At 47.3% G+C, this 22,150-nt stretch overlaps 1 protein-coding gene across 3 annotated transcripts in view; it reads right to left on the reverse strand.

The window, feature by feature from the left end:
- The window catches only part of ZFAT (zinc finger and AT-hook domain containing), a 220,908-nt gene that overhangs the window by 193,340 nt on the left and 5,418 nt on the right, over window positions 1–22,150 (reverse strand). Inside the window, exon 1 of one of the 3 annotated variants that reach the window (XM_032254165.1) lies at window positions 11,131–11,624. The exons of 1 other annotated variant lie outside the window; for it this stretch is intronic. In XM_032254165.1, coding sequence (XP_032110056.1) covers window positions 11,131–11,236 — 106 coding nt within the window. In that variant the 5' untranslated portion in view covers window positions 11,237–11,624. Of the gene's footprint in view, window positions 1–11,130; window positions 11,625–22,150 lie in introns of those variants that run through there. One more of the 3 variants, XM_032254188.1, reaches the window with a different exon arrangement.

Here is a 22,150-nt window from a genome sequence, read left to right on the forward strand (position 1 = left end):
CTCTGGGAAATCGCTAGTCATTTCCTGTAATACTCACAGTGAGCAATACTGCGAGGAATGCAAGTCTTGGTCTCCCCAGCCCACAGCAGCATCATGGTTAGAGGAACACTTAAATGATTAATTACAACTAAGAAAAGTACCTACATGGAGAAGGGGACTTTGCTGTGTTCGTTATAATTTACTACAGCAATTCATTTTCAGGAGCAACCCCTGGAAAATAACAGCATGCCAGATGTAAGTGATACCACCCACCCCAGACCACATACTTAATGATCATGCCCACTGCGCAGGTTGGCAGCAGGTCCAGAACCAGGGAACAGTAGACCACCAGGTAAGAAGAGGCAGACAGCCTTTCAGCAAAACGACACTGGGAGTTACTGTCAGGCAGAAAGCATGGACCTTCAGCCATGGGAGGGCGACATACACGTGCTAACAGCATCCTCTGGTGGCCCAACAAGGCACTACACTTGAATATACCATAATTTTAAAAAATACTTGGCTAGTTATTTACGGATTGCCTAACTCTTGGCCTGTGCCTTCCCCCGTCACCCCACTTAATGTTCACATTAACCCAGTAAGTGAGGGGCTGCTGTTCCCATGTTTAGATAAGTCAACTGGGCCAGGTAGAGGATTACCAGGTGATAGGGCAGGTGGGCACACAGCAGGGCTACAACCCAAACACACGTCGTTGGCCCAGGACCAGGCCCCGCTGCCCTTCCTAGGTGGAGTAGCTGCTGCTGCTGGTCCCCAGTGGGGGTGCAGCTGCCCTGACAGCTCAGGTGCCCTAGCCACCTCAGCAGGTAACTCAGACCAACTCTGACCACAGATCTGCCGCCACCTGGCCAATTCTCAACCTGAGTAATTTACTTTCAACTCTTACGGAGCTTTCCCATGTATGCTCACATTTCTATGTGACAGAAATGACACTGAGAGGAATAAGCGTAACCCAGGGTCCAGGTGGAATGCTTCCACTGACATGAGCTACAAGGAAGGAACAATCACTCTGCCCTGAGTCCAGGTTACCCCGGGTTGGGTGGTTGGGTGGTGGGACCACAGACTTCTGGGTGCAGGGGAGCTCTGTTTCCGGATGTGATACGGTTACTCACTGTTTATGCAGTGAGTTCAGTTTGAGAACATTCACTAAGCTGTTCATCTATCCTATGCACACTTCTCTACATGTATGTTATCTATTAATCTAAGAAAATGCGAAAAGCAAATTGTAAAGGAAAAGATATAGGAAAAAGGGATATTCTGATTCACAAGTGAACCTCTCATTAAAACAAGATAGATCAGAACACTATTTTGGCCCTAGTAGCTGTGTGACCCTGCGCACATACACTTAGCCTCTCTGAGCTTCAGTTTCCTGCTGCACAGGGCTGTAGACAGCATGGCAGGACATCACGAAAGCAGCGTGCCTTGCTTAGTGCCTGGCCCCTGGAGGCACCATCCTACATGAATCAGCATGAAGGGCCCCCGCCTGAGTTAGGATCCCAGGCCTCCCAGCTCCTAAGTAGCTCTCATAACCCCAACAGATGGATTCTGCGTAAGTCTCTGAATTTCTTTATCCCTCACTGTCTCTTCTGAAAGAGGAGTTACCCAAGTAAAAAGTGGCCTTGGAAGGTTTGAAAGGGGAAGCTGGTCTTCAAGCCTTATGCAGAGGTTAATATGCAGAGAGACAGAGACAGCATCTTGAACCAAAGCAAGGGTGTGGGGCAGACCCACCAGCATCCACCTCCCCTACACCCTGCAGGGACACAACATGGACCAACCCTTCTGCCTCCTGCTGCTCCCCTGCCTATAAATCATCTTCAAGGTGCCTCCTTCCCAGCTCTGATGCTCAGTGGGGTGACGTTCCAAGAAATGCACACCCCTAATTTGTGAAATTATTATCATGCATCTCATAAAATGCTGATGAACATGCCAGCTCCTATAGCTCACAAAGTTAACGTGTTTATTAAACGCAAGAGAGAAATCCCATGGGTGTTTCTTTGCTGAAGCTAGATGAACAGAATAAAATGAGAAAGACTCAGTATCAGCTATAATTAAGGCTGGGCCAACAGTTGCATTATAATTTTATGCGTACACATCTCTTCCATGTTGAAGCTTGGCATACATTTTTTTAAGTTATTTTTAAGCACTCTCAAAATGAGAGCCCTGGGCAATGGAATATATTCACATTTAACACGATAATCGTAACTTTAAAATGTAGCCCTTAGGAAAGCAACACAAATAATTTTACATCAACAGGAACAGCCCCCCTCCCACCCCGAGAGCAGATGTGTGGGAAGAGCTGAGGGTATAGGGAACACCCCCCGCCACGCTGCAGACCCTGCACAGCACAGCTCCCCATGTGCAAACTGACGAGGTGGCCCTGAAGAGCTGCCTACCCATAACTCTCATGTGATGCCTCTAACGTAACGAAGTCTCTGTGGTCGCTTCCACGTCAAAAGTAAAAGGAGCAAAATCCTCTCCCATTTTCTAGTGTGCTGGGGAGAAATAGCAATGCCCATCACTGCCGCACGTCCGGGTTGCCAGCTGTTGGTGTGTGTGTTGCTTTAGCGTATTTCAGTTCCTCCGTGTGGCTAGCCTGTCTCCCGTCTTACTTCTGAGGTCAAGGGCTGCCTGACAGCCAGCCTTGGCACTAAGCTCACACCAGAGGCCCTGGGTTCAAACCCCATGGCATCAGCCACTTTGGTGTGACTGGAGCCACCTTTCCCTTCCTGAATCTGTGGGGACTCAGCTCAAAAATGGAGACAACCACAGCTGTCCTCATAACAATGAGGGGCGGGGGCGATCTTGTGGTGGGGTCTTACGTAGGGGAATACGGGAAAATGACTTTATAGACTGCAAAGACAGTGCCGATGCTGAAGAGAACAGAGAATTTCTTAAATCCAAAGAAGTTCCCCTGGATGGCTAAAGCTACCTACTGGCTCCCTAGTTGCTGCTGTCCTCTGACACACATCTATACAAACACACATGCACACACAAAACATACACATGCGCACACGTGCACCCACAAACATGCATGTGTACATGCACACATACATACACAAATGCACAAATAGCAGGCATGCACACAGAAACATACACACACTTTCTTTAGGGAAACCAAGGACACAGGCAACGCAGAAGCTTTTTGAGAGATGATATAAACAACACAGCACCAGTAACGACAGCAAGTAGAAATCAGCGATCCACATCCCAAGAACCGAGAGGAGAAAGAGCCATGAGGAAGAGAAGAAAGGTGGGGGAAACAAAGGGAAGAAAGAAAAGGGGCCAGGACTTGGGTTTCCAGAGTCTGAGCCGCAGCAGGTGCTTGGAAGGGCCGTCAGGAACCCTGGGAGGCAGCAGGGAATTGCCACCCAGTTCAAGCTCTGGAAAGACAACACTCATTCAGGGTCCCACAGGCCACCTTCAGCCTCCACCCTCTCTCTCCATCAAGGGCCTCAACTTCTACCCTCATTCTCTATCCCATCGCATCCTCAACCCATGAGGATGAAGAAAGAGACCAAATAAGAGCCGGATGCAGCCTCAGGGAACCGAGAGCTGTGGAGGGTGGGATCCAACCCGTTTATTCATTAGCTGTATCCAGTCATGGTTTCCTCACTCTGTTTCCTGGGGTTTTTCAAGATGCAGGGAGTTTATTCCAGTGAAGCACCAAGCACAGTGCCTGACACACAGCAAATGAAGGTGCTGCCTGCCCCATTCCCCATTTCTGCAGTCTACTAACATCATACTGAGGTAGAAGGCAGGCGGGATATGACTCCGGACGAGACTAAAGACTGGCCAGAACTGGGAAGAGGGGCCCAAAGCACCTCTCACTGCACATCAGCATAATACACACCCACCAGCACCGAACACTTTACCATTGCCATGACAACACCCAAAAGTTACTGCCCCTTGCCACGGCAACACTGGAAGTTACCACCCATTTTCTAGCTATTTCTGAATAGCCTGCCCCTTCATTAGCACATCACTGAAAGTAGGTATAAATAGGGTCGCAAAGCACTGCTACTCTTGGTGCTCCGCCTGTGGGGTGGCCCCACTCCGCAGGAGTGGTAGCACTGTCACTGCCTCAACAAAGCTGCTTTCTACTACCACCAGCTCACTCTTGAATTCCCTCCTGAGCAAAGCCAAGAACCTGCCCTGCACCAGCACCACGGTGGGTGAGAATTCCCACCAGGCCAAAGCCAAACCCAAGTCCTTAGAAATGCCAACTCCACTCAGCCTCCTTCTCCTAATTCGGGGATGTTTTAAATCAACAAAGATGTGATTCACAAATTACCATGAAGAGCAAAGGGAGCTATGAGAGAGAAAAACAAACAAGCAGAATTTCTAGCGGTCAAGGTGTTCAATCTGCCAGGTGAAACGGGTTTGTAAACAATATGTAAGGTCCAGAATTCAGGCAACAGCTACTTAGTTCTTAAGAGGTGCCAGCACTGTCCCTGGAGATGACCCCTGCCAAGGACACCTCCTGAGTGGAGGACACAGACAGATGTGTGACTCTGCGAAAGGACCCCCTCCAGCCCAGGCCTGTGAAGGCATGGAGCAAGGGGCTGGATGCTTTGCCCAGGCCAGCGCTGTCCAATTTTCTAGTAGCCCTATGAAAATTAAAAAGAATTAAAAAAAACAATTTTAATGATTTTTCTGTAACCCAGTATATCCAAAATAGAGTTATTTAACTTATAATTCACTTTTAAAGATCAATGAGAAATTTTTAATACCTTGTACTAAGTCTTCAATAGCCAGTGTGTTATTTTTCACCTAGAGCACATCAAAGTTTGGACTAGGCGTGAATCCAGTATTTGCATTATTTCCAGAATACCAGGCTGACAAGGGAAATGTATTACACAGGTCCTACTCCCTGGCCTCCAGCAGGGTAGGAAAAGGCTTCCACCACCCCTAAACTCTTTGGATTCACCGAGTTAGGAAAATCGAGACAACGAATTAGCAAACTTAGAACCTGCAGACCAGAGTCCCTGTCTGCACTGTTACAGGAAAGGCAGATGACAGAGGGACATTTTCATTTATTACTGTCACAGGTTTAAAAGCTGGCTGTGTGCTCAGGGATCCTGAGGTCCTTAATCAAAAGAAATAAAATAACGACTGGGCAGGAACTACAGGCAGATGTGGGAAACATTCAAACTCAATTCTAAATGTTCACTTTACCAAAGTCTGAGATTGGCCTTGGTTATAAAAAAAGTTCTGATTTTCAAAATTAATTCCTGAACAAAGAACTTCCCCTTAATATTTAGGTATGTCTAGGGTCTTTTCAAATTCCAGAATAGACCTTTAAATTTAAGAAAAGAGAGCCACTGGGAAAAGAAGAATTCTCCAAACCATCCCCCTGACCCATCCCCAGCCTACCAAAATGCTCTGGCCCACTTTTCCTGGTAGCCAAAGTATAAAATATTTAATGTATTCTCCAAATACCCGGAGTTCAGTTTTTATTAGGAGAAAGAAGCAGAATTCTTTTAACTTGTGTGCACTGGCCACATAATTCAACACTGAATGAATGCCTGACGTCTGTCACACACCATGCTAGGTGCAATCAGAAATGAGGAAGACACAGAGCCTCCCCTCCAGGAACATAAATAAGTAATTCCATTTTGTTCATGAGAATAATTTTATGTCACTGTGGTGTTATTTATGATCTAGTTTTGTAGACACTTGCTGTTGGAAAGGACAGAGTGTCCAAGTCCAACTTCCCAGCCAGTGTCTAAACAAGATCAGAAAGTCCTACCCGACCCTCCCCGCTAGATGCATAGGCATCACAGTGGGCAGCTGCCACCTGTGTTTACACCACTGGGAGCCTCAGAAAGGCTGCCCCCTTCTCCTTCACCGCTAGGCCAGTACAGCTTCAGGGTGTCCCTGGCAAGGCCAGTCCCTCCCATAGCCAAGTGCTATAAGCATCTGAACAAGCTATCCAGTGGCCCTTGGTCTTCTCCCCTGCAGGCCTGGCATCCTGGACCTTCAGCCCCCTGCTCAGGCAGGGCCAGCACTGTGGTGGTGACCAGGTGGCCAGTCTCCACTGCAGCCGGCGTCTCCACTGCAGCCAGCGCCTCCACAGACACACTGTCTCCCAAGCCACCTGTAGCAGGTCTATTCACACACATGTCCCCTAGGGGGCGATAAAGGACAAAAGAGAACTCTGGCCAGAGGGCACTTGTTCTGGCCTGCAGGCTCGCAATTTTGCAAGGTGAGGAGGACAGGTAAGCAAGCACCTGCTCGCTGGTTTTCAGGCTTTTTATTAATTCAGGAACCTCATTCTTCAAGTCTCAGCTCCATCCTAGCTTTCTCAGGGAGACTTTTCGTAAATCCCCTTCAATATTAATGAGGTCTCCAGTACTCCCTCCTGCTTATTTGCCTTGTAGTATGACCACAATTTGTCATCATGTATTAAATGGTGTGTGTATTAGTTTAACCTGTCTCCCTCAATAGACTGTAAGCTCCAAAATCATCATCATTTAATTCAAAATACAGTAAAGTGCTTTAAAAGATCCATGTTAAAGATACGAAAGATATTTACCTATAAACCAAAAAATGCCACATTTCCTTTGTCATGAAGACCAGAACACTTCCAGAGTGTTCACCTAAGAATCCCTGAGAATAATCCACACCAAGTCATTTCTAACTCTCACTTCATAGAAAAAGGAGACGGTGTGCCCAGAAAGAAAGCCCAGGTTCAGGGTGGGAAAGCCCCCAGTCCAATCCCCAGCAATGGAGAAAACACAACTTATCTGACCCTCTGACTCCTCATTTATAAAATGGGAATAAATGCAAATCAGAATGGTGGTTTGAAGGAAGAGAAATTAGAACCAAGACAAAGCTGGAAGAAAGACGCTCGCTGAACGGTTTCAGAATCCAGGGGTCAGCAGGTGCGCCTCAGCCCTACCTCAACGGGGCAAGGCCCTTTAGTGCCACAGCCACTCAGGACTTCTACTCCTTCCTGGAAACTCACACCCTCAGCCCTCTGCCATTCCCTGTTCATGCCTCACAAGCAAAAAGAAGCAAAACTCAGTCCTTTCACTGAAAGACACTCACCTCCAAAATTCACATAGTAAAAGAATGAAAGTAAATAAAATAAACAAGTATGGGAGGAAACCCTAAAACAAAATACAAACAAATGAACAAAGCCATACTTCAAATGAATAACCATAAACACACTGAAATAAGAGACCATGAACCCAAGGAACTTCGGAAGCTGCTGTTTACACCATATGCCTCAGGCAAAGAGAAGAGCTCTAATTAAATACTGAACTCTAGGTAGCAGGCTTCCTTTTCACAAAGACATGGCTTCCTGATTCTGAAACTATTTTTAGTATATTCCAGGGTTGAGCAAATAAGTAACTATACTGTGGATACTGAGATCTAGATTTTTCTTTGTCAGAGAAGGGTGTTATAAATACAAAAAGGAGAATGGATAGAATATACTCTGTGTGGTTGAATTGCAACTGGAAAAATCCATGTGAACTCAGTGATTTTTAAGAGGGAAATACAGATTGTGTAGGCGTGTCTGAGTTTAGATGCATGCATGTATCGAAGGTGTACGTACATACACACTTCTGTTTCCTAGCTGTGCTTCTGAGGGTGAGGAGAAGCAATGACACCCAGCTCACCTAGTCCCTGAATCTCAGTTTCTAAATGCCACTCTCCACTAAAAGAAACCATGTCTCCTTGTAGAAACAGCTGATTCCAGAGCTGAATAGGGAAAGCACAGAATGAGCCCAGAATATCTTGTACCAGAAAGTAAGGAAGTCCTCACAAAAGCGGGGGCACACTCAAAGAATACCAAGGCCCACTTTAATGCAACTGGCCAAATATAGGGCCATCTGAGCACCAAATTAAACAGTGAGAAAGGATTATAGACCACTGACTAAAATAAGCATTCCTGAGTCTACAGAGATATAAATAAAGGAAAAGAGAACGTTCTTGCTTATACAGACAACTAATAAAAATAACAACGTGAGGTATGGCTATGCTAATTATGGTAATCATTTCATCACAACATATGCCTATATCGAAGCATCATATTGTATACCTTACTTACATACAATTTTTGGTAATTGTACCTCAATAAAATGGGGGGTGAGAGACAACTAATAAATGCAGAAGAAATGACAGAATTAGAAAGCCATCATGTAGCAGCCATCCTGACGCTAACCGACTCTGGCAAGAATCATCAATGGATACTGAAACTACCGAATGAAAAACATCCTTGGAGTGAGGAGTAGCAGAATAAACACGTGTGGGATATGCTCAAGAGCATGGCCAGGGCCCCTACTGGGAGCAGAGCCAGGCTTCTCACTTCTCAGAGCTTCCGTAAGGGCCTTCCTGGCCAGGGGCCTCATGGGGAGAATGTGTATGCAACTCCCTCACCCTGGGCCTGGTGTGAGCTCCTTTCCACTGCAGCCTGGGCAGTGCCTGGCAGGGAAGCCTGGGCCGTGGCTGGTTCGCCCTCATCGTAAGGCATTTCATTACAAAGGGGAAATACAGTAACGTCACAGTGGAGAAACCTGACCTCCTCAAATGTGTAGCATCACCAGTAACGGGACAAATCATGATCACATGCCTCCTGCTATGGTGGGTTGAGAACGCAGCATTATTTCTTGGTATTCCTGCCCAGAAATGCAGAATTTAAATCCACTCATGAGGCAGCATTACACAAAGCCAAAAGGAGGTGGGGTCTACAGAATAACCGGCCCCTACTCCACAAAAATACTGATGCCGTGAAACACAAAGCCAGAGGAAGCGCTCCAGATTCAGGGAGTGAAGAGACGTGGCGAGGAAACGCAGTGCGCGGCTGGGGTGTTCTTCCGTGGTAAAGGGTGTCGCTGGGACAATCAGTGGAACCTGAAGAGGACCACTGCACTGACGTTGTTTCTCATTTTGATAACTGAAACGTGGTTTCCTTGTGTTTAGGAAATAAACTCTGAAGATACTTAGGAATAGGTAAAGACGCATTAGTTCTGCAACTTTATCCCAAATGGCTGAGAGGACAAAGCAATGTGGTAAAACACTAACACTCAAGACACAGTGAAGGCCATAGGAAAAGTTCCTGTACTACTCTTTCCATTTTTCTGTAAGTATAAATTATGTCATAGTAAAAGGTAAAATGAGAACAAACTCTATCTCCAACGTGCCTTCAGTATTTGAAGAATAGAACAGGCTCTTCAGCCATCCACCTGGCTCATTCGCCTCTCCTTCCCACTGCCAGGTCCTCCCCGCCTCTCTGAAGGCCCCATAAGCTCCAAACCCATGCTCTGTTATTTGCAGAAACTTCCGCTCTCGTGTGCTCCTGTGTCTTCTCCCCACTGGAATCCTCAAATCAAGTTGGCTCAAAGAATAAAAGGTGTCTAACGGGCGCGGTGGCTCACGCCTGTAATCCCAGCACTTCGGGAGGCCAAGGCGGGCAGATCACGTCAGGAGAAGGGGACCATCCTTGCCAACATGGTGAAACCCCACCTCTACTAAAAATATAAAATATTAGCTGAATGTGGTGGCGCACACCTGTAGTCCCAGCTACTCAGGAGGCTGAGGCAGGTGAATAACTTGAACCTCGGAGGCTGTCGTTGTAGTATCAAAGCGACACTCCGGCTCAAAAAAAAAAGAATAAAAGGTGTCCACGTAACCAAAGCCTTTCTCCCTAGAAGACATCTGGAGTATTAAATAGAAAAAACAATAAAGTCTATAGTTACACTGTAACTACAATTCCCTAAATGTTCCCTCATTATACATCTAAGGTCTTTTTTTTTAAGTTGGAAAAATAGTTCTCAAAAGACATCTCCACATTGAAAAAAAAAAAACATGAAAATGAAGTCACCTAGGAAAGGTAGGATTCTCATGCCCACAGGGCCACACAGCAGGATGGTCTCCCCACAAACTGATGGGTCTCAGAGCTTCAGGAGAGGGAGCCAGGCAGGGAGAACCCAGAAAAAGGCAGCAGCCAGAGGAGGGCGAACCAGCCACCCCCCAGGCTTTCCAGCCAGGCGCGGCCCAGGTTGCAGTGGAGAGGAGCTCACTCCAGGCCCAGGGTAAGGGGGTTGCCTCCACATCCTCCCCATGAGGCCCCCCGGCCAGGAAGGCCCTTACGGAAGCTCTGAGAAATGAGAAGCCTGGCTCTGCTCTGAGCAGGGGCCCTGGCCATGCTCTTGAGCAAAACCCACACCTCTTGCCCTTTCCGTCTTTGTCTCTGAAACGCAAGAGCCACTCCACGGCTGTCAGGCGCGGGCCGTCCTTCCTTAACTAAGGATGTGCCACCCCCAGGCCCAGCCATCTCTAACAAAGGAGGCGCTACCCCCAGGACCCCCTCCCCTTTCTAACCAAGGTGGCGCCACCTCCCCGGCCTGGGCTATCTTTAACAACGGTGGCACCGCCCCTCAGGCCCTGCCTGTGTCTCTAACCAAGGAGGCACCAGCACCCCCAGCTGCAGGCAGCATCTCTAACCAAGGAGGCGCTGCCCCCAGGCTCTGCCCGCATCTGTACCCAAGGAAGAGCCATCCGCAAGGCCCCACCATCTCTAACCAGTGACGCACCACCCCCAGACTGTCTCCAACCAAGGAGGCGCTGCCCCCAGGCTCTGCCCGCATCTGTACCCAAGGAAGAGCCATCCACAGGCCCCACCATCTCTAACCAGTGACGCACCACCCCCAGACTGTCTCCAACCAAGGAGGCGCTGCCCCCAGGCTCTGCCCGCATCTGTACCCAAGGAAGAGCCATCCGCAGGCCCCCCCATCTCTAACCAGTGACGCACCACCCCCAGACCGTCTCCAACCAAGGAGGTGCTGCCCTCGGGCCGTGCCCACATCTCTAACCAAGTAGGAGCCATCCCTAGACCCAGGCCCCATCGCTAACCAAAGAGGCACCATCCCCAGACCCCCAAGTCTCTAACCAAGGAGGTGCCAGCCCCAGGCCCTGGCCGTCTCTCACCAAGGAGATCCCTAGGCCCTGCCCGCGTCTCTAGCCAACCAAGGCAGCCCCTGAGGCCCGTGCCACCCTACGGAGGAGCAACACGGCATTCCTGCCACGAGATGCTATAGGTGGCCAGGAGCGCAGAACAGCCCAGACGCCTCCAGTCACCAAGGAACCAACAGGAGAATGCAGAGTGGAAACTCGCATCAGGGGGATTACCTTGTAAGCCTCCACCAATAGCAGAGTGGGAAGGATGCCATGCGCCTTGCCTCCGCGGCTTCCCATGGGGCATGTGGAGGTGAGACCACCTCCTCTCCATGTACATCCTTCCTTCACAGACGCCCGCACCCTCCTAGGCAGCCCCACCACCCTAGTTATCCCCGGCAGGCGCCACCCATCCGCGCTTCTCCTCAATACGGGTCACAGCCCTGCCCAGGTGGGACGGGCGTCCTGCAGCCACAGAAGGCTCTGATTGGTCCAGAATGAGCACATGATGCCATCCACAGACCAACCAGCACTCTGAGGGGGTGTGGCCTACGGCTCGTAGCCACCGCCCCCCACCCGCCCAGCAGGGGGCCCTCCTAGGTGTCCCGGAGCCCGCTCCAATCTCAGGAGGTCACAGGCGAGAAGCCCCCAAGTCTAGGAAAACTTGGATGCCACGTATATTTCTCGGGCATATTGAAACTCCTGACTTTCCCTCTGTCAGGAACCTCATCTAACAATTTTTTTGTTTTGTCTTGGAGAGGAGTCTCGCTCCGTCGCCCAGGCTGGAGTGAAGTGGCGCGATCTCCGCTCACTGCAAACTCCACCCACCAAGTTCAAGCGATCCTCCCCCCTCAGCCTCCAGAGTAGCTGGGATTGCAGGTGCTCGCTGCCACGCCTGGCTAACTTTTCGATATTTTTAGTAGAGATGGGGTTTCACCATGTTAACCAGGCTGGTCTCAAATCCCTGGCCGCAAGTGATCCTCCCGCCTCGGACTCCAAAAGTGCTGGGATTATAGGCGTGAGCCACCACACCCAGCCAGTCCAACAATATTTAACACACCCAGTGCTGGGCAACAGACCCTCAAGTCACCTTGCGCCTCCCACCTGCTCAGCCGCGCACACAGAAAAAACTCCGGAAGCCCTGGGATAAGGGAGCCACCAGGGCCAGTCAGGAACACGCAGAAGAATGACTCGACTGCGGCCGGGCGCCGTGGCTCACGCCTGTAATCCTACCACTTTGGGAGACCGCGGCGGGTGGACTACCTGAGGTCAGGAGTTCGCGACCAGCCTGGTCAACATGGCAAAACCCATCTCTACTAAAAATACAAAAAAAAAAAAAAATTAACTGAGTGTGGTGGCGGATGCCTGTAGTCCCAGCTATTCGGGAGGCTGAGGAAGGAGAATCACTTAAGCCCAGGAGTCAGAGACGAGTGAGCCGAGATCGTGCCACTTCACTCCAGACTCCCCGTCTCAGAAAAAAAAAAAAAAAAAAAAAAGAGAAGAAGAAGAAGAAGAATGACCCAACTAATAGCAAAAGGAGGAGGCAAGGGAAGATGAAAGAGATGGAGAGCGTACCCAGGAGAGGCAACGGGAGGACCTGACAGCGCAGGAGAGCCGACTATTCAGACATTCCAGGAGGCTTCCTAAGGAATTCTGAACGAAAGAGCAATAATAAAAAATGCCCTGATCAAATCTCTGTTTCTTGCATCCAACAATTCCAAACACCATGCCCCAACCAAATCGCACTTCCTGAGCCCCTCTTCCCTGGGCCATTCTGGTGGAAGCCTCGGAAGCTCAGCTGAACTGTCAAGTCACTATGTCCCAAAGAGGAACTCTCCTCCCACTCAACAGAACCAGCCTCCCAGGCTCCCCCAGGGATCCAGGGCACGACAACCTGCTGGCCATCCTTTCACCTTTGACTCCTCCCCTGGAAGCACCAAGAAGTTGTCACCAAATCCCATCAATGTTCCCGCCTACCTGATGTTTAGCCATCAGTTCCCATCACCAAAGCTCTATTCCCAATTCAAGCCCTTCTGTAGGCATTTCTTACAGTCTTCCTATTACAGAGCAAAGACCACAGAAAGATAAAAAGGAAAAGTACAGAATGTTTTTCTTGATTAGTTTGTCTTCTAAAAATTTAGAGCAGGAGAAAGAGGCAGAGAGTGAGACGGATATTAAAAAGGCAGAATCAAAGCCTGGCGTTCCAGGGCACCTCATATTTCTGCAACTGTATCTCCATATTCCCACATTTCCCTAAAGTCCAGTGATCTTAATCACTGTCCCTCACCCCACCCCACATTCCATAGGAAACCAAGGATAAAGTCGGGGTCCACACCTGAGAGTAGGTCAAACCCACCAGAAGGGCAAACAGCGAAGTCTGGCAGGAAAGGCTTAATAACCCCAAAGTATGAAATGCTTCTATCAGTCGCTAAGAAACAATAGGACCCAAAGAGGGAAAGAAACGGAGACAAGAAAGCAATGACAAAAGAGGAGATAAAAGAGCTAACCCATGGCCTGCATGCATAAAGACCTGTGCTTTGGGACCACACTAACCTGGGCGAGTCCGGCTGCATTCCTAGGGTACTCTGTGCCATGACTCTGCCCTGCTGAGCCCCAGTTTCCTAATCTGTATAATGGCAATCACAGCATCTGCCTCCCTGAGGTAGAGTGGGAAGTGCTGACAGCCCTGGTGCTCAGGAAATGTGACGGATGCCACTCAGCAGCCTGAAAAGGGCACAGTTTGGTTTGGGATTAGACAGCCCAAAGCTCAAATCCTGGTTTGACCACCTACCAGCATGTGACCAAACCTCTCTGATCCTCTGTTTCTTTGTCTGTAAATCAAAGATAATATCCCCACATCAGAGAACTACAGTTACGCTGGCAGAGCACAATGGCTAGAGAGCACCTCACATGTGTGGGCCACGGTGGAAGCTGTGATTGCAGATAACCTCTCTGGTGGTTAAGAACATGAGTGCTGGAGCTTCATGCTGTTGGAATGGACAAGGTACCAGGGCAGGAGCCTCGGCTCAGGCGGAAGCCTGGCAGGCAGCCGTGGGCAGCTAAGTGGCATATAGGGAGTGGGGCCAAGGACAGCTGCCAAGTCCTGTGCACTGTCAGGCAGTGATACTCCGTGACAGACTTTGAAAAGCCACAAGCAGCCAGTGATGAAGTCTTGGTCACTTGGGTTCAACATGGGCTCGCTCAGCAAGAACTCTCAAGGTCATCTCAAAAACACTTCCTGAGCACCAGCCAGTTCAGTGTGTACCTCACCCGATTTGGTGCTTCCATGAATAAAATCCTCAGATGAAGACATGTTTAGCTACAATTTTGTAGACATGGAAACTGAGGCTCAAAGAAGTCACAAGAACTATCACATTCTGGGTCTAAAATGCAAAGCTAGGTCTCTGGGACTCCAAAGCCGGTGCTATTTCCCAGAGCCCACATTTCCAGGTTGGGGGACCCCACAGACACCCAACTCAGAAAGAAGCAAGGCCAAGGAGAGGAGAGAAAGGCTGACTAGATGGTTGGCGAGTTGGCCCTGCTGAAGGAGGCAGAGACTCAGGAAGTGGGCAAGGCCTTGCAAGCCAGAGGTTACTGAAAGGCTCAGGTGCTGGCAGCTCCAGCAGTAGAGTGGCGGGCTGTGCACACTCCCCTCCCTCCACCCCAGGGCTCAGCAGCTCAGGCCTGACCCCTGTACAAAGAACGAACGAAGACCTGGAGGTTCCCTGTTGGACTCTGGGCTGTGACTGCCCCACCTCAGAGGAGGTCTGGCCAGCCCAGGGGGTGGCAGAGGCTGCTCACCTTGTCGGGCTCCTTCATGCTTCCCTGCCTTGCTGCCTGCTGTGCCCCCTTGGTCTGGTCACTCTTCTCAAACATCATCCTATGGCTTTCCTGAGACCCTCGCCCAGCCCAGGCAGAAGTGACTGACAGTGACCACGTCACTGACCCCCCTACTCTACCTTGTACAAGCTTCTAGCATTGCTCAGGATCCTTGTACAAATGAGTACATTTAAATCGAGGGAAAGGGTTGTGTTGCCATCACCACAGTCAAGACACAGACCGCTCCCAAGCGACCCACCAAGATCCCCGTGCCTCTGCAGTCAGTGCCCTCCCCCGCATCCCCATGTAAATGTGTGTTTATGGTAAATACACATCAAACTTACCATCTTAACTATTTTGAGGTATACAGTTCAGTGGCATTAGATACACTCACATTGTTTTGCAGCCATCTCGACCATCCATCACCAGAACTTTTTCATCTTACAAAACCGAAACTCTAAGTCCATTAAACACTAACACTACATTTTGCTTAACCTTTCATCCCTTGGTTTGTTTCCATGTTTTAGCTATTATGAAAAACGTTGTTATGAACATGGGTATACAAATATCTCTTTGAGACTCTGCTTTTAATTTTGGGAAATATATTCCAAGAAGTAAAATTGCTGAATCATATGGTAAATCTATTTTTAATTTTTTTTGAGAAATTTCCATAATGTTCTCCACAGCACCTGCATTGTTGTGCATTCCATCAAATAGTGAACAAAGGTTCTAATTTCTCCCATCCTCAAAGTTTGTTGTCTTCTGTGTCTGGCTTCTTTAACACACCCTTGAGATTAGTCCAGGTTGTTGCCTGCATCACTTTTTCATCCTTTTTCATTGCCAAGTAGTGTTCCTTTGTATGGACATACCAGAATTTGTTTAGCTATTTACCAGCTGATGATCATTTGGGCTGGTTCCAGTTTGGGGCTTATTATGGTTTCAATGTTCCCTCCAAAAATGCATGTTAAAACTTAACCCCCAATGTTCAGTGTTGACAGATGGGGCCTTTAAGATGTGATTGGACCATGATAGCTCTGCTCTCATGAATGAATTAAAGGGTTAATGGACTAATGGGTTATCATGGGAGTAGAATTGGTAGCTTTATAAAAAGAGAAAGAGAGTCCTGATCATTACACATTAGCAAACTTGCCATTGATACCCTGTGCCACCTTGGGACTCTTCAGAGAGTACACACCAGCAAGAAGGCCCTCATCAGATGCAGCCCCTTGACCTTGGCCTTCCCAACCTCCAGAACTGTAAGACATATATTGCTTTCCTTATAAATTACCCAACTTCAGGTATTCTGTTATAAGCAACAGAAATCAGAACTAAGACAGGGCTATTACAAATAAAGCTGCTATGAACATGTGCATACCTATCATCAGATAGAGATCGGCTTCATTTTCCTTGGAGTAGAATTGCTAAGTTTTAATAAGCATAAGTTGATATGGTCTGGCTATGTACTCACCCAAATTTCATTTTGAACTGTAGCTCCCATAATTATCACATATTGTGGGAGGAACCCAGTGGGAGGTAATTGAATCATGGGGGCTGTTTCCCCCATACCGTTCTCGTGGTAGTGAATAAGTCTCATGAGATCTGATGGTTTCATTAGAGGTTTCCCCTTTCTCTTGGTTCTCATTCTCTCTTGCCTGCTGCCAAGTAAAACATGCCTTTCACCTTCTGCCATGATTGTGAGGTCTCCACAGCCATGTGAAACTGTGAGTCCAGTAAACCTCTTTTTCTTTATAAATTACCCTTGGGTATGTCTTTATGAGCCGCATAAAAGCAGACTATACATAAGTGTACACCCAACATTTTAAGAAGCCAGCAAACTATTTACCAAGGTAGTTGTACCATTTTGCATTCCTACCAATGATGTATCAAAGTTACAGCTACTTCACATTCTTATCAGCACTTGGGATTGTCTTTTTAATGTTCACCATTCTAGTGGGTATGTAGTAGTATCTCATTGTGATTTTAATTTGCATTTTCCTAAGAACTAATAATGTTGAGCATCTTTTCATATGTTACTGGGCATTTGTATACATTCTTCTGTTAAAATACCTTTCAAATCTTTTGCTCATTTTAATTAGTTTTGTCTGCCTTACAGACTATGAGTTCCTTCAGAACAGTTCTCAAGGCCCCCTCAATGCATAACTCCTGGGAGTACCATTCCCAAAGAGGACATGTGAGTAATACTGTAGAGCCACCTAACGGCTCGTGCCTTGGCCATTGCACGCAGCCCAGATAGGGCCTCACACACAGCAGGCACTTCAGAGATGTTTATGACCACATCAGCAAACGCAGATGGCCAGTATCAGTAGGGAGAGATTGAGTGGGGCTGGACAGCCAGAGGGACCAGCCTGAGCTTCTGTATTCCCACTTGCAAAGCAAAGATAATAAGCCCACCTTGCAGAGCTTTTGTGAAGAATAAGCTAAAGAATGGGAGTGAAGCACCTGACTGAGCGGGTCTACAGAAATGATAGTTATTATGACCAGGCCCCATCTTATTCCCCTGCAACTGCATGATGAAGGATTGGACCCAATCCCTCCTCATGCATTTAATTCTCCCAGATACTATTAAAAGTGATAAAATGTTCAGGGCAAGAAGGTGAAGACTGACAGAAGAGAATAGAAGAGGAAAAGAGGAGACAGAAAGAAGAAGGAAAAGACAGATGGTGGAAAAGAGTAAAGTCCCCTGCCATATGCCAAATATGTCCCCACTCCTCCTCTATGGAAGTTCTACGGGCACGCTACCTAGTAGGTCTTTGGGGACCATTTTCATATAATTATAACACAGGAGGCGATGGTGGCTCAAGAGATTTGCCAAGGTCCCAGGGCTGTTAGACAGCAGGACCAGGACCTCCACCCAGTTCTGATTCCCCCCAGTGCCCCTGTTCCCTGCATTACCTGAGCCTGGTTCCTTGTGGGGCTCTCTCCCTGAGGAAGGGTCTTCCCAAAGTGCTTCCAGGAACCTGGCTAGCTCTGAACAAGCCCTTTGCTTGAACTCAGAAACAAAAACAGGCAGAATTCAAAAGATGCTTCTCTCTATCACCACAGGAGGAAGTTGAAAATTATAGACCCAGGGCTGCGCATATGAAGCCTGCAGAGTTTTCATGTCCCTGAGCCCGTTAACATTCACCATTCCTCTTCCCCTAGAAACAAACACAGATGGAATGCCTGCAGGTCCCTAAGGTAAAAGCCAATCCCTCACCATTCCCAGGAGCTTCCTCTCTGGACTATTTCTCTAAATCTGTCCTTCCTCATCCCCACAGCCTGGACTGCACTAGGACAGCACTTAATGAAACTCCCCTACCTGAATTTTTGCGTGTGCAAACAGTGTTCTCCTGCTTATTCTTTAGACTGCAAAAATTGCTATAAAGCTGTAGTAATCAAGGTAGTATAGTACTGATAAAGAATAAACAAACAGAACAATGGAACAGACCAGAAAGTTCAGGAGTGAACTCACACATAATTTTCAAGAAAAGAGCCAAAATAATTCAACAGAGGAAGAAAAGGTTCTTCTAACAAACTAGGCTAGAAAAACTGGACATCCATATGCAGGAAAAAACATTCTTACCATACACAAACTTATTAGAGATAGACAGTAGACCTAATAAATGCAAAAAATATAAACCTTTAAAAAAAAAACTTAGGAGACTTTCATTGTGACCTTAAAGTATGAAAACATTTCTTAAGACAAAAAGCACATACTATGAATGTAAAAATAATGGCAAATAAAACTCCAATAAAATTACAAACGTCTGTTCATCAAAAGATAAAAAACAAATATGTAAGCAGAGATTGGGAGAAAATATTCACAAAACACACACACACACACACACACACAAAACAACAACAATAAAAGACAAATATCCAGAATATACAAAGAACTCTTACATTCCAGTAACAAAAAGACAATAAACCCTATTTATGTATTTACTTACCTATTTATTTATTTTTAGACAAGCTATTTCACTGTTGTCCAGGCTGGAGTGCAGTGGCATGTTCACAGCTCACTGCAGCCTTGAACTCCTGGGCTCAAGCGATCCTCCCACCTCAGCCTCCTGATTAGCTGGGACCATAGGCACTACCATGCCTGGCTTTTTCCAAGGCTGATCTTGAACTCCTGCCCTTAAGCAATCCTTCCACCTCAGCCTCCCAAAATGCTGAGATTAAAGGTGTAAGCCACCACATCCAGCCTCCAATTTATTAAAATAGGCCAGAGACTTTAAAAGACATTTCTCTAAAAATGACATACATGGTCAATAAGCACAAGAAAAAATGTTCAACATCACTGGTCATCAGGGAAATGCGAATTAAGGGAGATACCACTGCATATCCTCTAGAGTAGGAAAAACGAAAGACTGACACCACCAAGTGTTGGTGAGGACATAGAGCAAGCGGAATTCTCTGACATTGCTGGTGGAAATATAAAATGATACAGCTACTCTGGAAAGCTATTTGGAAGTTTCTTAAAAAATTAAACATAACTTTTGACAACAAACAGGTAAAACTTTGGGGGAAAAAAAAGTTAAACTTAACTATTCTAAAACCCAGAAATTCCACTACTAAGTACTTATTAACCCCAAAGAACTGAAAATAAATATCCACAAAAAGGCCTGTACAGGAACATTCATTGCAGCTTTATTCCCAATAACCAAAAGCTACTGGCAGTAGACGGTGGCAGTATCCATGCAACAGAACACTATCAGGCAACAAAAGAGACAAACTACCGAATCTCAGAAACTTTATGCTGAATAAAGGAAACCAGACGCAAAAGAATTACATGATGTTCTACAGAAGAAAACACTCATCTATGGTGACATCAACACTAGGGGTAGCAGCCCGGCGCAGTGGCTCACAACTGCAATCCCAGCAGTTTGGGAGGCCGAGACGAGCAAATCACTTGAGATCAGGAAGTCCAGACGAACATGGCCAAAATGGTGAAATCCTGTCTCTACTAAAAATACAGCATTAGCCAGGTGTGGTGGTATGCTCCTGTAACCCCAGCTACTTGGGAGGCTGAGGCAGGGGAATTGCTGGAACCTGGGAGGCGGAGGTTGCAGTGAGCCAAGATTGTGCCATCGCACTCCAGCCTGGGCAACAAGAGCAAGGCTCCACCTCAAAAAAAAAAAAAAAAAAAAAAAAGATTAGTTGTTGCTTTGGGTGAGGAGCAGGAATTAGATAGTAAGGGGCAAGAGAAAACTTCTGGGCTGGTAAAAAAAAGTTCTATATATTGTTAGGAGTGTGGGTTATGTGAGTGGTCAAGCTCTACACTTAAGGTCTATGTATTTCTGTACATGTATAGTATACCTAAAAAAAAATAAATAAAAAAGAAAAAAAAACCTGTCTCTTGGCAGCTGACAGAGATCTTTCTTTCTGAAAGGCCAGCTTTGTTATCTTCCTGTCCCTCAATGTTTCCAAAATAAAACAGCTTCCCACTACTCAAAGGCCCTTCATCACAGACCTCTAGCACCCTCTGCTCCTCACCAGACTCAGTGCTCACCTGGTCACAAAGAGTGGGTCACACCTGTGTCACTGCACCAGCTGTCCCTTCTAGACCCTGTAAGACCCGGCTCAAACATCTTCTTCTTCAGGAAGCCTTCCCAGAATCCCTGGGGCTGGGGTAGGTGCGCCCATGTGAAGCCCTCAATACTCAAGGCTTATTTCCATCATCGCACTGAGCCCCATTCCTAAAGGAGTCTGTTTTCCACGGCCAGGACTGCATGAAATCCTCAAGAGGAAAGAATATGTCATATTTGACTTTGCATCCCAGCACAAAGTTTGGCATAAACATGTAGGTAAACTGATGACCAGCTTGATAGTAAAAAAAAAAAAAAAAAAAAAATTAATAAGCAATAATAATAATGACCCTAAAGGGCAGAGAAATGGCAGCAACTCCTGAAGAAGAGGCCCACCAGCAGGGACACAAGGAGACTATCCAACACTAAGAAGTGTAGGGCACTTTGGGAGCCAGATGTAAGGCTGAGGGCCCCACAGGGTCGTGGGGTGAGCCTTATGCTCTGCTGAGGCGCAGGATCCGAGAAATAAAGAGACAGGACACAGAAGTACAAAGAAAACACAGCTGGGCTCGGGGGGGCCACGTCACCTATAAGCAGAGTCAGGCAAGGCCCCGAATGTCCAGAAGCATCAGTATTTACTGTGTATAGGTTAGGGGGCAGGGCAGCGAGTGAAATCATCTTTAAGGACAGTGATAGGGTTGTGAGCAATAAAACATAGGGTCCACCCCCATTAGGTCACCTAGGCCAGGAGGTGGACAGTGCACAGCAAGGGGCCTGTTCCCACGAAGGCAAGAGCCATGTGCAGTAAGGGGTCCACCCCCATTAGGTCACCGAGGCTTGAAGGTGGGCCGTGCGCAATGAAGAGGGTGCAGTGTGAGATACTTCTATCTATGGAAAACTACTTCTAAGATTTATGGGAGGATGCTTTAAGTCACATAGCAATGACAGAGCTGTCAAGGTTACGGCCACATTCTGGCAGCTTCCAATGGGTTCTACGGGAAGATGCTTTTCAAGCAGCACAGTAGCAAGAGCTAATAAAGTTCACAGTTACCAAGGTGAACTGCCGTTCTGAGGGCAGACTTCCACAAGAACTTGAGCAAGGTCCTACAACTCCTTTATCAGGAGGAGTGGCCCTTGCCCCAAGCCTGCCATACAGCAGGTATCTTTACGATACTGAATGCTGCCGCCTGGGCCATGGATTCATGTCCTGGTATAACTGTTTTGCCCTTAATTCATGCTCCGCACTGTGTCTGCTCTAGGCATTCCTCCTATTATAAGCTGCTTATTCCTTAATTCATGCTCTGTACTGTGTCCACTCTAGGCATTCCTCTGATTATGAACTAGGATATAATTATAGATATATATGTAGGGAAATATTCTTTAGGCACCCATACTATCAACTATTATATGATTATATACAGAGGATTATATAAAGGGAGACTTCAAGCCCTATTTCTATAAACTACTATATGATTATGTAAAGGGTTATATAAAAGGAAATAGCTGAATAGAAACACTATAAAGTGTGATATTCCTCAAGCCCTAACTGTGCCAGGGTTCTGCTTAGCTCTCATTCCTCGGTGCCTGTATGGAGGGTTACCCACAAGAAGGAAGTCGGTTAGGGCTCTACAAGAAGGCTTGGGGCTGAATCAAAATGCCCTCCAGAGATGTCAGGACACCCCAAGCTCTCCCTGGTCCTTGGCTGCAGGTCCTATGGCTGAGCTGGTCCTCTTTTCTCCCACTGCCCACTATGGATGCTGCACCTTTCCTATTCCAACAACCTGCAGCACCCAACGGCATCCTCTGAGGACAGGTCTCTACCCCGCCCATCCTGCCTTGATCAGACTGCGTTGAACACAAAGGCACCAGATTCCAGAGTTCCACATTTTGCAGCTCCATGTATTACA

This window comes from Sapajus apella, unplaced genomic scaffold (assembly GCF_009761245.1).
Source record: "Sapajus apella isolate SASKATOON/1434 unplaced genomic scaffold, GSC_monkey_1.0 scaffold3, whole genome shotgun sequence".
In the NCBI taxonomy this organism is placed as follows: domain Eukaryota; kingdom Metazoa; phylum Chordata; class Mammalia; order Primates; family Cebidae; genus Sapajus; species Sapajus apella.